The 16,733-nt window shown below is 49.1% G+C and overlaps 1 protein-coding gene across 2 annotated transcripts in view; it reads left to right on the top strand.

The window, feature by feature from the left end:
- Window positions 1-2,328: 2,328 nt before the first annotated feature.
- The window catches only part of CDC42 (cell division cycle 42), a 28,642-nt gene continuing 14,237 nt past the window's right edge, over window positions 2,329-16,733 (top strand). Inside the window, exons 1-2 of one of the 2 annotated variants that reach the window (XM_086476263.1) lie at window positions 2,329-2,360; window positions 15,651-15,791. In XM_086476263.1, coding sequence (XP_086332389.1) covers window positions 15,687-15,791 — 105 coding nt within the window. In that variant the 5' untranslated portion in view covers window positions 2,329-2,360; window positions 15,651-15,686. Of the gene's footprint in view, window positions 2,361-15,650; window positions 15,792-16,733 lie in introns of those variants that run through there. The other variant, XM_009955655.2, reaches the window with a different exon arrangement.

Here is a 16,733-nt window from a genome sequence, read left to right as displayed (position 1 = left end):
ACCTACTGCTTCAGGTTAGGTGCTCCGGTGACTGTCGAGGGGAAGGAGGACCTCCTTGCATCCCCAAGAGACCCTCGGGGACCAGCACCATGGCTGGGTCTTGCCATTGCTGCAGTTTCCCCCTTCAGCAGGGTCCAGCCTCTCCTCCAGCCTCCAGTGTCCCTCTCTTCGTGTCCGCACAGCCCTGGCAGACCCCGGGAGTTGCCCTGAGAGGTGCTCGAGGCTGCTGCTGGCAGCACTGACGCCCTGCGGGAAGAGCCGTTCCCTGCTAGGATCGCAAAGGGATGGGAGGTTTAAGACAGCCCCTCGGCAGCCCAAGATTTTTTTTTGTCTTAGATTTTCTTCTCCCAGCTCTGCCAGATGCCGGAGCTCAGCCCCATCCCGGTGTGATTGAGCCTCTGGTTGGCAGAAACCTGGTCCTTGGAGTCAATGCGGGACATTTTCAGCACCTTTTTCCCAGCTCACCCTCCCTCACTTGGAGCACAAGGGCAGATTAAAAGCAATGTAGTATTATTATTATTATTAGACCAGGGTATAATTAATTCCTGATCGAGTCACAAGTGCCTACTTTGATGGGTTTTTTCCCCACTTGTTTCATCGCCCCAGGTCTTACTTGACGGCATGTTATTAAATCTTAACTTGGAAGGGAGAAAGTTAATTACTGCATGGGCTTTGCCATGATGCTAATTACAGCAACATCAGAGATCTTCACATGGGTTGATTTATGCTCCTCTGGGAAGAGGGGATTCCTGCCCCAGTTTTATTGCTGTTTCCCATCATTAAAATCCGTACAATGACATGCGCGAGGGCATCGGGGTGATGTTCATAGACCTCCACAGCTTGTGATTTCACATGCTGGCCTTTGGTGGGATTTCACACGTGCTCTCCTACGTCTCCAGCAAATGCCCCTGACGCTCCGTAGCCTCTAACTCCCCAGTGTCCTGCAGTTCCTCTGGGTGCTGGCAAGTCTTTCTCTTGGATTTGCCCCTAAAAAGCGCAAACCCACTGTGTTTTGTATGACAATACACAGACGGTATCAAGAGGCAAGACATGGAGATGGTGGGCTTGTGCTTGGTGCTCTCTGCGCTGCGGGAGGCGGGGTTGCAGCTGCCGAACGGTCCTGCTGCAGAGCAGGGAGGTGATGGTGGAGAGGGAGAACCGTTCCCCTGAGACAGCTCACCCGGCGTTGCCATCTTGGCTGGTTTTTAAGCTGATTAAACCCAAAGAACTGAGGCAACGTTATAACATGTTGCTGCAGAACCGAGCAGCCTACCCTGTGGAAAGTTGGCAAGGATGGAGCTGGTGGCAGGAAGGCGAACTGGAGTCTCCTGCAACACCTGCAGCAAGGATGAGTTTCTGGAGAACTGAGGTGCTCGGTGGAGGACTCCTCGAGTCTCTCCAGGTTCACGACCTCATCTGCTCGGCTCAGCCTCTACCAAGCCATTGCCTTTGTGGGTTTTTGACTCAACAGGGCAGTGATTTCATCCAAAAATCAACTGGGAAGAGTCAGTGGGACATGGTGCTGGAGGGCAGAGGTTGTTTGCAGATGAGGTGTGGACCACGTCGCGCCCCTGCATGTTTGTCAAGTTTTTCGTTTGGGCGAGCGTGTGCCCTCTGCTTTGCTTGGAGGAACAACCATGTCGGTAAGGAGTGAACAAGGCAGAACCAGGGGCTGCAGGCTCGCAGCTGCTGTTCCAGCTGCAGTACGTAATGCATTCCCCGGATAAAAAGGTTAAAAATCAGCCACTCTTTGGCCCTTTTTATTTCCGCTTCAGCTCCAGGCAGGGGACAAAAAAAATAAAAAGAAGAAAAAATTGAGGGAATTTGGAAACGGTGATGAAGGGGTGCGCGTGCACCCTGTAACGGAGCCTTTGTGCCCTCCATGGGCTCCTGCAGCCCTTGGGTGCGTGCAGGGCGGTGCAGGGTGGGGGGTCCTGCGGGGTGCATGCATGGCGGTGAAAGTGCGGGGAGGGGGGCGTGCGGCGGCCCCCGGGGTGCACGCCCGGCGGTGCGGGTGCGGGGTGGGGGGTCCCACATCCCGCGGGGTGCACGCCAGGGCCGTGGAGGCCGCGGCTCCCGGGGGGGTCAGGCCGGCAGCCGCGCTCACCCCCGCCGCGCCGTGCCCCGCCCTCCAGGCAGCGGCGCGCGCCCGCGGTGGGGCGGGCCGTGCCCGCCGAGCAGCGCCCCCTGCCGGTCGCCCCCCCCCCCCCGCCCCTCCCCTCCCCTCTCCTGCCGGCCTCGCCCCTCGCCGTTCGCTCCGCCCGGCGCCGGCTGCGCGGTGACGTCAGCGGCGGTGTGCCCCTGTGCCGTAGCGGAGGAGACCCCGCAGCGAGCTGCCAACGCCCGGCGGAGACTCCGAGGTGAGCGGCCGTGCCGGGGCGGGCACGGTACCGCTGCCGTCCCCGCCGCGACCACCCTCCCGGTTTTCCCCGTCGTCCCACCCGGCGCCGCCGGCCGGTGCGCCCGCCCCGCGGGAGCCGCCCTCCCGGGCCCGCGGTGTGTGTGTGTGGCCTCCCCGGGCAGCCGCCGCCGCCGCCGGTGGTGGGGGGGGTGACCCTTCGCGGAGGGGGCGGGGGGGTGCGCGGTGCCTGTGGAGGGCGGAGGGGGGGCGGGGGGCTCGGCCCCGGTGGGGTCGGGCCTGCCGGGGGGCGGTGGTGGCGGCGGGCCGCCGCCTGCTCCTCCCCTCCCCCGCTTCCTGGCGCGGCGGGCGGGGGCCGGACCCTCGGCGCTGGGGAGCGGCGGCAGGAAGCGGCCCCGCTCCCGCGCGGGGTCCGTCGGCCGTCACGGGGGCCCGGGCCTCGCTCCCCGCCGGGACTGCCCTGCCCTGCCCTGCCCCGGCGGCGGCTTCCCGCCCCTCCGTGCGGCTCGGGGGCTGCGGGGAAGGCCCCGAGGGTCAGCGTCTGCGGGGGGGCTGCGGGTTGGGCTCTCCCGTCTTGTAGGCGAGGAACGCTCGGAGCCGCAGCGGGGGTGCGGGCGGTGCGAGAGGCGCAGCTCGAGCTGTGTGTGCGCGGCCAGAGTCAGCTCCGCAGGAAAGGGAGCTGGAGGCGCCTCTTGGCTCTCGCCGCCCCAGGTGCGGGGTCGCTGGCTCGCTCGGAGAGCGTCGCACGGTGCCAGTGATGCCGCTGGGTCTGGCCAGGGTGGGAGCCACTGCTGCTTCGAGGGTTGGCGTTGACCTATGTTTCTCCTTTGAAATCTCGTCAAGGTCTATATGCTGCAGCAGCGTGTCGCCCAGCCGCTGTTTTAAAGGTTTGTTTTGGTGATCTGGACTTCAGTCGTGTTTTCTCCTGTAAGCGGGTACAGCTTGCAGCCGGTGGTAACAGTGGGAGTCACTGGTATGGCCGGGTAGCTGTGAACGTAGCAACTGGCATTGTGAAACCTGTGCTTAATGAAGAATTGCCAAATGATCAGAATTCCTGTTGCCCTCTTGGTGTGGGTACTGCAACTTGTGGAGCCAGAGCAGCTTTGCTACCCTCCTTTGACAAAAGCACACGGAAGACAAGGCCTTAAAGAGGAGGCCATGTTAGATGACAACTGGGTAGTCAGAAGTAGTTCGGTCTGGCCATCTGTGGTTGTCTTTGTCTTGCGTTCATCTGTGTTTCTTCTCCCCTAGGAAGGAGGTGCTAGCTGGCTTTATTCAAAGTGTTAAATTGCAGTGCACTGAACGTCCCTTTTTTTGGAAGGGTGTTTAAAACCTGGATCAGGCTCCCTGTATTGCTAGTTGGAATAACTCGGTAGAGCACTTAAAGCTTTGCTCTTTCAGTTCAGGGTCTTACGCAAAACCAACTTTAGATAGAAAGCCTTTGTATTCCGCTGGCTGTATGTGGAAAATCTGTTGTTCTGCTTTGTAAACTGTTCCTTCTTGTTAGCGTAGGATTGTGGGGAAGGCCGTATAGGCAGAGGTATACTTGAAACGGGTCTTATGGGTGCACATAAGACTTGAATGCCTGTATTGCTAACTGCAGAAATGGTTCCGTGTTTGAACTGCTTACTTGTTGTATGCTTCGGTAACAATGAGGAAAAGGATTTTTAAGTCTTGGCAAGGAATAAAAACTACTGTGATGCAAGATAAAACATGTTTGCAGTTTGGTAACGTGTTCTAGGCAGAAATTTTAATCGTTAGATTTGCATGCTTTGAACTTGGTTGTTCATGACCTGCAACTGATGCTTTTTGTTCATTATATACCCTGCTTTGGGGTTGGTTGTTTGCCTGAAACTGATGGCCAGTCTTGGGAAGTTTATGATGATTTCACTGTTTAATAGAAATGCCCTGGAAGTCATAGAGTGTCTGGAGTATCTAAAATGGAAACTGCAGATCTTCTGCTAAAAGAACAATAGTAAACAGAAATGGAGCCCATCTGAAACTCGTAGGGATTTCCCTGATGAGTGTGCAACTGTGCTTCTTGTCCTTTCCAGTAAAGCATCTGGAAGGCCACTGTGAAGTGCGACGTGAAGTTGACTGCTAATCCTGATGTAGAAGTTCCTTCTGGTTAAAATGCAGCTGTAGGACTAAAACAAATTTCCAAGTCCTATGAACATAGACAGGATGTCTTAATTAAAACCTTCTCAACAGCTATCTGTTACCCTACAAGCTTCCAAGTTAATATGCAGCGTATTGATGTAGCTGGGTTCCAACCCTGCTTCTGCCTCCTGAGAACTTGTACAACAAATGAATATGCATCATTGCAGCCGAGGTGTGTGTAATCTGTTTTACACTCATGGGAGTGCTCACAGCTTTTAAAAGTTGTCTGTGGGCTTGTGTATTTGAGCCCTCTCTGTCCTCTGCCTTGCTTCTTGTGGTCAGTGCTGTCGTTAGGCTTCATCATATGAATTTCAATGATCTGAGCTTCTAGAGTAATAGCCTGTAAAGGGATGTAGTTATCCTCACTTTTGAGGCTCTGTTCCTGAGGAAGGAGCAACACCTTTTTTTGTAGAAGGTGACAGTGCTGTCAAATTAAGTGGAAGTGGAATTGATTTCTGGTATTGCAGATAGCAAGAAGTTCACTTTAACTACTTAGTGTATTGTAGACTTCTGCCCTGACACTTCTTACGCCGTTATGCTAAATGCAGGTGAAAACCGCCCTATTTTTAGTATTTAATATGTGACAAAACAACTTATTGACTAGGTAAGCTTTTACACTGAATTTTTAGAGGAATTTAAAGTATCTTCACACTTCTGCAGTGTATGGTCATTTAATTAGGTGGCTTCCTTCAGGCCCTGTATGAAATAGCTTACACCATGCTAGCTAAGGGTCTCCATCAGAAGGGGTTACTCCTAGAAATGGCAGGTAAAACCTGAGTTTCATCTAGGGCTAAAGCCTGGCACAAAGTTGTCCCTCCTGCAGTGCGTATGGCCACCCCTGAGTAGTGGTCAGCTGCCTCTTGCAACCCTTGTGGCGTCCTTGTGATGGTGTGCAGGCAAATGCCCAAGAGAAGTGACAAGAAATGGCATTAAGACGCGGTATCCCCAGCTGCTGGTGGTGGATCCCTTAGGTGGTTGTGGGGTGGGAGAACTGGGTTTAGTTATCCAGCCCTGGGTGTGCAGTAAACTTCAAATTGTGATTGCAAGAAGCAGAGTTTCAATGTTGTTGTTGTGTAATTAATCTTTGTAATCTTCCCTTTAAGTTTCAGATAGCGACTCTGTTTTTAAAGAGTTATAAAACTTCAAAATTCTGTTTGGCCTGTTGTCTTTTCAGTAAAGCAGCTGTCCTGTTCTTGAGATGTATTGACTTTTCTTCTAAACAAGTGACATTTTGCAAAGAGAAAACGAAGAGCTAGTTTTGCAAAAGCTTTTGAAAACCCTTGTTCTATTTTAAGCTCTTGTGCTGCTAATTCGCCCCATTACTTTTGAATGTTGTGGTGTAATTCCTAGCAGGAGAGCTGGTCCGTGCATTGTTCTCTTGCCTCATGAAAAACCAACCCAAAACCTTTATTAAAAAAGTAACTCGGAGGCTTATGTTGAGCCTTTCTGCTAGAGGTGGTGTGCAGGTACCAGCTCATCTGTACAAAGACTTCTCTGCCTGTGCTCAGATTGCGTGGTGTCAGAGCGTATTTTCTAAGCGTAGACCGAACTGTGGCAGGGTGAAGGTTTTTAGCAGCTGGTGATGTGTTAGAGCAAACCTTAAACTGTGTAGTGCCGCTCGGTGGGAGTCGAGGCCCAGTGGCAGAGTGCGGGATACGACTGGAGAGGGTCGCCGTCGCTTGTGGTGCCAGGCTCGCAGCAATAGCTGCGGCTGCCCGAGTGGCCTTGGTTTTTAACAAGCTGCTTTGAATTGCTCGGCTCCAGTTGAAAGACGCTGTGCGGTGGTTTTGGCCAACGAGCGTTCTGTTCTGGGGGGGGAAGTGACAAAACTGCTCCTGCAGCTTTGGGTGTAAGGAAAGAAGGCGGCACGTGCTGCTTGGGGGACTGGTGTCGCTGTTTGCGTTGGGCCGGCTCTGGTGGGTAAACAGCTGACTGCACAAGGGCTTGTTGTGGGAGGGCTGCGTGCTGGGCTTGGATGTGGCAGCGGGCGTGCTCTGGTTGTGGTTCACCTGGGTGCGTTTGAGCAGTTAGCTCGAGTTTAGGGATTTATTTGTTTGTTAGTGCTTGTGGAGTGTTGCTGAGCTAAAAGCGTAGTTCCTCACAGAAGGATCCTCTTCCTCAGTGTCCCGGAGTGGCGGCTGTTACTTCTTGAGTCTCTACTGTGCGTACCTGCTGCTGAGAAGCTGCCGTTGCCTGCCAGGCTCTTGGCCCTGCTGCCTTGGCCGCCATCACGGCGCTGCGAGTGTCCTGCCTTCTGCCGTGCGAGGCGGGTGGTTCCAGCTGCTCTGGTCCTTCCTCTGGTTAGGTGAGTGCAGGGCAGCCTCTCCCGCGTCAGGCCTGGTGCTAGCGAGCTTTTCGGCTACTTCCTTAGTTTTCGTAGGAACACCAAGATAGCTCGATGTCTGGGAAAAGTTGCTTTTGCAGTGTTTTTAAACAAAGCGTTATCACTTTAGCCCTCGGACAGTTTGTCACTACTTGGCCTGAGCTCTCTCCCCGCCCCCCGAACACACCGCATCCTCAAGGCACCCTTCAGGTGGTGCGTGGAGCACCCACAACCATCCCATTCCTTGGGCGTACCAGGAATGAGGGGTGACCTGTTGCAACTGGTGTGCATGCAGGGTGCTTCCCATTATGCAAAAATGTGCCTTAAAATAGAGGAACATCTGCTGGGGTCTCTTTTACCACTGTTAAATGTGGTTGGCAGTGGGTATGGGGAGAGAAATGTAGAGTCTAGTGCGCGCCATGAGTTGGTAGTGTATGCAAGGACGAGTATAGGTACAGCTTGTATCTTAAAATATTGAACAGTATGAAACTAAGCTAATAAAAATAGGTGGGTTTTTTTAGTGTGTATTAAAATACCGAACAGGATTTTGTAGGTAAAGCAAAGCAGCTTTGCTGTAGAGTCTGAAAGTGAAGAGTAATAATGTAAGATTAAAATGCCTTTGACAGAAAAGGACTTAATGTAAGCCCACATATTTCCCAGTGTTCAATGTGGGGCAGGCTTTCCCAATGCTGACAGCTGGTTTTGACAGTGTAACCTTAACCAGAGTGATAACGGAGAAGTTGATGCTTTTGCTTTTCTCTGTGGAGTTGGTGATAAAGTTAAGGTAGTTGTTTTGAGCCACGAAGTGGGATGGATTGGCAGTGCTGGTGCTCAGGCAGGTGGGTGGATGGAGGCATGTCGGCACCACAGCGTAACTGGTGCAGCAGCAAAGAGCCCACTGACTCGTACTCTCCATCTGACCAGGCTGCACAGACAGCTTTCCTGTGTTGAATTTAGGGGGATGACATGGCTTTCCTCTTCTTTTTTTGAAGTTGCAGAACTTGAAACATGTTACGGTACTGCTGGTAGCTTAGGTTCAGGCTTTTAAAATTCCCCCACCCAACTGTCTTCACTTCCTATTTTGTGTATGTCTCTGCTTTACCAGTTCCTTGTGAAGAGCCTTTACAAAGATGTGCGAAGTAGCTGTCATTTCTTACATAATTAGAAAAAGAAAGTCGCATTAAGGGTAGAAAATACCAGTTAATTTCAGACAGTTGCATTTTGAGAAGAGACCTCTTGTTTCTTCCTTGGTAATTCATAGTAACTTGTCCAGAAATGGGTGCTTCAAAGCCACAGAGGTGTTGGGATACACAAGCTCTGTCGAGTGGCAGGCTTAGGGATGCTGCGAGATCCCAGACACATACTTTATCTTGAAGAGGAATTCCTGTAATGGTAATGAATTTTGTGGGTTTCAAGAACACCATCAGTCTGAGAGCTCAGGTAGGTCTGTCATGGTGCCAGTCTAGCTATGTTGGTGATCCCGTGTCTCCGTACAGCTCGCTTTTGTGGACCTGCCTCAATGTTTCCCAGTCTTGCATCCAAGGCCAGGTTGTGGGTGTGGGCAGGCAGGCGAGTCGGAGCCCACTGGTGTGCTCTGCTGCTGTGGGTCTCTGCAACTTCAGACTGAGACCCACCGGCTGCAGATCTGGATCTTTACTTGAATCCTTGCTTTTTTCTTGATACCACCTTGTAGTGCAACTGAGCCTTTTGGACAGTCTGTCTCGTGATTAGACATCTTCCATATAAACCAAATAGCAACGCTGGGTTTTGGAGGTGGTTCTCCATTGTGGAGTGCAAATTCTGAGAGAGGATTTAAAGGATTGTCTGACTTGTTAGTGGCAGTTAAAAAAAAAAAAAAAAAAAAAACCCAAAACCAATGAACAACGCTTAAAAAACTTCCCCCCCCCCCCCCAAAGATCAGATCCTGAACTGGTGTGGTACAAGATTTTTTTTTTTTTTTTTTCTTGAGTTTGTCTCTTCTGCTTTTTGCAGGTTTGGCCTTGGACTTTGTGATTTGCCGTGTTCTAAGGGAGTGCAACTCCTGTGCTGGTTTGTAGTTTTACAGCTTTTTTAAGCTCTGTTTAAGAAATTAAATACCCAGGCCTTAAGCTCAACTTGGGATCTTTGGGGGTGAATGCATTTGTGTATATAGCTTGTGTGCCTGCTGTAGTCTGAGCTATGGGAGGGTGATCGTGGGCACTAGGTGGTTTAGAGCATAAGATACTATTTTAAATTTCGTTCCCCGCATTGCTAGCATAGAAATGGCAGCTGTGTTTAGTTCTGGGGTGAGATCTCCTGAAGAAGAAGATTCCTAGCAGGCTGAAACGTGGCCTTTAGGCTGGAAGATTTAGGTAAAGTCTGTAAATGGCTGCTGTACACCTGCAGAGGAGAATACTGGCCGTGGTAATGCTGCTCTTGAAACCAGTTTTGCCTTCTGTGCCAGTTAGTCTTTCTGCTCTTAATTAGAGGGCAGCTTCTGTTGGTGTTTTGCATCAGAGGTTTGCGACAATATCAGCGTGTGAAGAGGTCCGAGGTCTCTTGACTCTACGGTTGACAGCTGAACTTGTGCGGTCTCTTCACGAGTGGTTTGTGATCTTTGCCGAGAACTGGCGCGTTGTGTGCGGGGAACTTTGTGATGAAGTGTGTGCTGTGCCAGGTTTGTAGTACAGGTGTGCAACTAGGACCTTCTCTGTATAGTGCTGGTAGGGATCTCTGGTGGGGATTGTAGTAGCTGATTATCTCTTTGGTGCCCCTGATCTGGGAGACTTGTCACTTTGAAAAGCAAAATTGTTCGTAGTAGGGATAGAGGAGGTGGCACAGAGGGCCAAGACCTTGAAATGGTAGGACAAGGGTGCCTTGAAATGGATGGCATTAATCTAGGAACAAATTACCAAATACAAACAAGTACTTTATTTAGTAATGTGTTTTTTTATAAGATATGATGTGGAAGTAGTGTGGAAGGGTAAAAGTGGTTAACAGATCATCCTGGGAATATTGTTCCTTTCATTGTGGACTCCTGAATGCTTTGGCCACACAGGAGTTAGGTGAATGACTGTTTACTGTATAACTATATTGTTTCGGGGGAAAAAAAAAAAGGTCTTTACAGAAATGGCTCTGTTGTGCTGTGGAGCGAGCTCTCAAACGGGATCTGGAAGCTGTGATGGGCTGGTTAAGCTTTGCCTTGTGAGTTAATGGTGTGTACTAAAGCATCGTGGAATGGTTCTTGGTCATCAGGTGGCAGTTGCTTGCAGTGAGCTGCATTTAGCAGGTACCTGTGATGAAATGGCAGCAGTTTCAGTCCTGCCTGAAAGAGGAAGTCGTGGTGCTGCTGGGGCTCGACAGGAAGCTGGTGCAGGATGTGTAGACAGATTTGACAGCTCAGTTTCCTTTGGCTAGGAGAATGTACACATTTTAACCTGAAAACAGACTTTGGTAGCTTAAAAATAAAAGGAATCTTAACAAGCTTGAAGGCTTGTGGTTTCTGCTTCAGATTGCACGCACAGCAAGAGCGAAGGCGAGATCATGCAGATTTTTACCTCTTGGTTTAGGAGGGAACACAGGTTGCATACAAAGACCCACAAAATTTCGTTTACTTGTTCACAGTCAGTAGTTCACGTTGCTGCTAGAATATATTGCAACCGCTCTGCATTACTGGCAGTTTTTAAGACTAAGAAGCTGCTGTAGTAACACCGTGTTTCAGGTACTTGCCATTAAAACGGGAAAATTAGGTTTGTGCAAGAGGGGTTGTGGCCCTCAGTGCCAGGGAGCATTTGGGACAGTTCTTGCAACTTGTGCTTAGTAAGTGAGGACCTGCTGTAGGTACCATGGATTTCTTCAGCCTTTTGGTCTTTTGGTGTGTGCACAGGCCTGTGCGAAGAAAGTGCATAATTCCAAGTTTTCCTTTGCACCAGGAAGGATTACGTGCCTCAAACATCCCACTGGAGACTGCAGTTACCTGTTCGTTGCAGCGCTTGCATCTCTGTTACTGCTTTTTGGGAGTAATCCTAGATGCAGATAAGCTTGCTTTCATAAAAGTGTAATTGAGCTTAAAGCAAAATTCTGTAAAATGGGCCTATTCAGTCTGGAATAGGCTCATTGATGAACTTGACGAAGCTTACAAGGCTTTGTAATCCGCAGTTCCCACGATGCGAGATCCTGGGTCTCCAGAGTACTGTCGAGGTCTGTGAAGTCCTGCTGGTGCAATCGTGTGCTGAACAGGTTAAAATCCACCAAATATGAGAAGTCTGATCGATTAACGTGTACTTTACTGAAGCACTGGAGTTTTTATGATTAGGCTACAAAGAGGCTTGAAGAAATTAAATCAATTTGGTTGTTTTTAAAAGAAGTCTTTAGATCTTGTTGAACAGAACGAAGTCATATTGACTGGTATTACATTCCCTGTCTTTGTCAGCTCTCCTCTCTGGGCTTGGCCAGATGGCTCACAATTACATGGCTAAAAATCCGCTCACTGCAGTCCAACTGGGATGACTTCAGCGCTTTCCAATCGGTTTCAACTCCCTCAGATATTTGAAACTACTCGGGGTGTTTTCTAGTCCTGCTGAGTGTAGTGTATGTAGACTTACTTTTATTAGGCCACTTTGGAGGGGAACAAACCCAAACCCCCTTTAGCTTCTTTGTTTCTCCCTCCCTTGGTGTTTCACTCTGGGAATGAGTTACTCTCTAGTCGTATCTCATATTGGACTAAATGACTTTTAAACAACAAGTCCATGATGTATGCGTCTTTAAAGGTTTTCCTGTGGAAGAGTAGTTCCCAGGATGGTGCAGCTAAGCTCCCTAAAAATGAGCTTGTTTTCAGCTGTGTTCTGTGGACCTCTTAGAAGTGGGAAACATAAAGTAGCTTATCCAGCTAATCTAGAAAGCCTGCTAATCCAAGTAAAATAACTTACTCAACAACTCCACTTTCCCACTGCTAAGACTTTGGAGGCCTGTGCTTAAGTGTTATATCAATTTAAAAAAAAAAAAAGGGTGAGTGGGATCCTGTTACCTAGAGATGTGCTTGAATGCATTTTGGTCCTTTAAAGATGTGATCCTGAAGTGTCGGGTGGGATGTGGGGAGGGGCAGTTAAACAACCCTGTAAGAGATGTGGTAGTCACTTGGTACACAGAGAACTTCTGGTGGGCCAGTTCAGTGTTTTTCATGGTAACTTTTAATTTCTTCCTTTAGAAAGAAAAAACCAAACCAAAACAAAACAAAACAATCCCCCTGAGGCTTTTCTGGGTCCCCTGTTGTGTGGTTCAGGTTTTGCTTCGTGCTGCAGAGTAGGGCCTCGGGTTATTTGCGCTCCGTTTTGTTCCTATGGCCAGAAAGCTGAAAGGATCGGGCCAGTGGGTAGGAAAAAAGTGGTGTGTGGTTTGAGTTCAGAGCCTTTGCCTCACGCTCACGCCCCAGTGTAGGGGGGTACACCTTGGAATCGGTGGTGTGGACCATGCTAGCTCTTTACCTTGGGAGTGAGTTTGAGGTGCAGGGTGAGAGTAAGCAGTGCTTTCCTAGGAAATACCCTTCATTTGAACTGCTGGTGGTCTCTGCTGCACGAGAGTAATTGCATAGAGTTGGTTGTTCGATGCAGGAGTCAGAATTGACTGCTGCAGGAATAGTGCAGTCTGTGTGCATGGCGTTGTGTACACCTTGTGCTTTACCTTCGCTGGAGTCTTTGACCTGGGCCCTTACCAGAGTACAGCAGCTTCTCTTCCGGAGCCCGTGTGGGGACTTGGCTGTGTCTAAGGATGGGAAAAAAGTGGAGGTTTGCAATACACTAGTGTGATCTGATGTGCTTTCTGGTACTGTGGTTTCGTTTTGTTGCTTGCTCGATGCTCTCTGGAGTAATGAATTTTGAAGAGTAACACTAAACAACTTTCTTTAAAGAGGCATATGTGAGCTTTTCTTGTACAAGTGCATATACAGAATTTGAAGGTTTATAGTCATTCATGGATTGGTATGCTGCAATGAGCGTAGGAAGTGCTTTACAGCCTGGATTTTTCCTCTAGTGTGCTTTCCAGGTTCTGGAAGGGCTGTCTTCAAGCGGATGTGTAACCTGCAAATTATGGGTAAACAAGGAAATGCAAATAATTGGGCATGAGGGTAGAAGAGGAGGTAGAGCAGGAAGGGAGGGGAGGAGTACAGAATGGAGGAGGAGGTGTCTGCCAGGGGGAGGGCAGGGTGGGACGTGAGATTGGGTTTCTCTAAAGGGGTGGTGGCGTGGTGCTGTTAACCTGGAGGTGGACACGGGGTCTTGTGGTAGCACTGGGGGTGAGCAGGGACAGCTGGAGCAGGGGTTTCCCGAGTCTGGGCGGGCAGTGTAATGAATTCCAGTTGAAACTGAAAAAGTGTGCAACAAGTGGCTGGGAAACCCAGGGTGGAGAGTTGTTTTGTGCTTCATTTATTCACTCTGAAAGGAATACATGAAGGCTGCCCGCTACCCATGCTGTGCAGTGCCAGGGCTCAGTGGCTGTGTGGGGCAAATCCCAAAACAAAAGGCAGGTGATGGTGCCTTACTGTATGGATAAGGCTGGCAAGCTAGCGAGGCGTGTGGTAATTTAGGCTGGTTTAGTTGGAGTGTGCTTGAGCTGGTTTGCTAGACCTGGTACCTGGTGTGATGTGTTTTCGTTTTAAAATCTACTTAACAAGTGACTCATCCCTTTCCACCTTTGTTTTGAGCATGAAGCCTTTCTTAATTTGAGACTGGGCTGCTCTCTTCCATTGCCTGCTTGATTTCTGGTGACTTTTTGTGCTCTAAAGTGTGACTTCTCTGTGATCAGTGCCACCAGCGTGACAAGGCAGAGCTATGTAAGCACCCTCACAGTCGAGGCAGTATTGGCTAATATTACTTAGCTAGAAATGGTTGAGCTGACCTGGACACAGAAAATGTCTTTTGAAATGGAAACGATTGCTTTGTCCTTCTGGGTAAATGTGTGTTTGCTTCAGGGCCAAATTTCAGAGCTTTTTGCATTATTAATGAAGGGCCTGTTGATACGGCTTTGCTGCGTGTGCTGCTGGTCGTCCTGTGTGAAACTGCAGTCTGCTGCATAAATCAACAGATTCTGTGGTTTGGATATTGAAATAGGGCACCAAGCAGGGGACTGGTGATAACACCTGATGTCTGTGCCAAGCCTTCGTCTCTGTGTGTATTGAAAGGTGATGTATGGATAGCAGTGTTGTGAGTGCTGATGTGCCAGGTGCTGGCTGATGTCCTGCTCTGAGAAAGTCTTTGCTGCCATTTCCTAAAACTGACTGCTTGTGGATCTCTCCCTGACTTGTGGGAATGGGGGTGATTAGTGTTCCCCTACAAGTACTGTTTTCAGGAACTTTCAAGGATGTTTATTATCAAGGTAGCTGGCTCTGTCTAAATCTTTGAGCATCCCTGAAGCATCTGAAGAAAAGCTGGTGCTATAAGGTTTGTTTCGAGTCACTAGCAGTTACCTTTCCTTGCAAGCGTGAGGCTGTGATGTGCAGTACCAAATCATGTTGCTAGCTATGACCAGAATGCTCAAAAACCCGGAATTCCATTGTATTTCTTCCAGATCACTCTGAGAAGTGAAATGCCCGGGAAGTGCCCAAATGCATAGTTTAGTAGAGATGGATTTTTTTAATGCCATTGCCCAGAAATGAGCGCCATGGCAACATCCTTGCTAGGCTAAAGCATTGCCGCCGTTCTGAGGGGAAATCTGGATGTCTCTTCTTGTCCTCTCCCCCGACACCCTGGCAGGGGGTAACCCAGTTTGCAAGTCTTTGCTGCTGTAAATAAAAGTACTTCCAATAATATGGAAATGTTGGAAAATTAGTGGGAGCTTTGCCACTAGGCTTGCTGGGGTCAGGTTTCACACCTATATGTGAATAAATGGCCTGGTACTTTTTTAATTGAAGTAATATATTAATGAAGGGCAGCAGTGTCTGGCTCTGGAGATAGCGTACTAACGTTTGGAGGGGGTATTGATGGCAAATACTGATTTAGTTCATGAGCTAAAGTCTGCTGGGACAGTGCTGAAGTAGTTGGGTGCATCATGATTTTGTAATGTCTGGAGAGTAACGTGATTCCTTGGGCGCCGGATACCCTGCTGAGCTGCTCAGTGCTGTTAGCCACTTCCAAGTGGGGATAAAGGTGTGTGGGAAGTAGCAACTTCAACCAAAAGGCTGTAGAACTGTACTTAGGCCTTAAAAAAGGTGAGGGGAGGAGGAATGAATCGTGTTTACCTCTGTCTGTACCTGCTTATTTCTGTCCCATACACTAGTTTCAAAGCTCAGCAGGAGACACAGCAGTATGAGCTTTCTTTACTGAAGTGCTCTCCACGGGGAAGATTTCTTGGGAGGCACGTGTGTTACTTAGCAGCTAGCAAGACCCAAGCTTACGCTTTCAGCTTTTGCTGCGTCTAAGGCTGGATGCTTCTGTGCATTAAAAACAGAGTCTGGAAAAGCCTAAAGACCTTTTTTGCCCACCTCTAGGTAACGAGGCAAAAATCGCGCTGTGTATTTGAGAGACTGAATTTACCTGGTCCTTCCCAGGAAGAAGAAAAAGTGACTGTGCCAAACGTAGGTTGTGTTTGACAGTTGTATGCAGTGGAAGGGGTCTGGCTGTAGGGAGGAGGTATTTGCATTTATGAAAATGAGCAGCCTCCTATCGTGTGTGTGATGGAGGGAATGGATCTTCCACCTCCTTTCAGAATGTCTTGTTTCAGATCTCAAACGTGCTGTTAGTGGTTTGGGCTCCAGTGGAAGCTCATCAGTGACATGTACTGCTATCTGGTGAGCGTGAGAAACATCTGAATATCTTTTTTTTTTTTTTTTTTCTCTAGGTTCTCGTTGGAGTTGATATTCTAGTAACTTCAGCTATGCAGACGATCAAGTGTGTAGTCGTGGGTGATGGTGCTGTTGGTAAAACCTGTCTCTTAATTTCTTACACAACAAACAAATTTCCATCGGAATATGTACCAACGGTAAGTGTGAGAATGGCTCCAGTTGTTCTTTGGGCATGATGGGGTAGGGCAGCATGTTTCCTTCCTAACTAACCTTTAGGGTGTGCGCACCTTCATACTTGTTCTTACAGCCTGTTTTCCACTTGGAGATAACTGTCACGTCTTGGAAGAGTAATGATCAGTCTGATCCCCTGCTGCTGCCTGTTGTTCGTACTACCTGGCAGTGCTGCGATGCCTTTCCTGTATCTGAGCAGTTCTTGCTGCTTGACTGCTCTGTGGGGTGTGGGCTTCTGTTTGTTGATGGCCACCAGTGGATTCCATGAACAGGTTTATTTGCAGTTGTGAGGACTGCTGAGTGGAGAGCAAGCAGCAGGAACACCTGCTCTCCAGCTTGTGCTCTCCGTTCTTGCCGCATCTTCGTTTTTAGGGAAGGTGGTGTTTTATGTTTAGAATAGTCAGGGACTACAGTTAACACTTTCTGATGCTTGTTCTTTGCAACTCTGAAAGATCCAGAGGTCGTGCAGTGAACTATGGAGTGTGGCTGGTTAACTTCAGCTAAGCATGAAAAATATGTTTGGATTTGGACTGTGCAGTCTCCTTCATTTGTACTTCCAGCCATTTGCTAGCTTTGTGGGTAGTCCTTGACTATTTCTAAGTAACCTTTTTGAGTTTTGCAGGCTTAGTTTGCTGAGGTACTGACTCACTTATCTAAAGATCAAGTTGGGAGCAGTTTGCTGACTGCCCGTGAGGCATGTGTATTATCTCTCTAATAGAAAAGTGCTTTTCTTCTTAATATTGCATATGCAAGAGCAGCGTACTGATGCCGTGGTGGTTCAGTTTTTTAGTGAGGTTGCTGCCAGTGACTTTGACATCTGGATGCTCTTTTTGCTCGTTTTCTCTGTTATAGACCTGAACAGGGCCATCTTCTACTAATATAGAAGTTGAAGAGTGTACCTAGGTACC

Source organism: Leptosomus discolor, chromosome 20, assembly GCF_034619465.1.
Source record: "Leptosomus discolor isolate bLepDis1 chromosome 20, bLepDis1.hap2, whole genome shotgun sequence".
Classification (NCBI taxonomy): Eukaryota; Metazoa; Chordata; class Aves; order Leptosomiformes; family Leptosomidae; genus Leptosomus; species Leptosomus discolor.
This window is presented reverse-complemented; position numbering and strand designations above follow the sequence as displayed.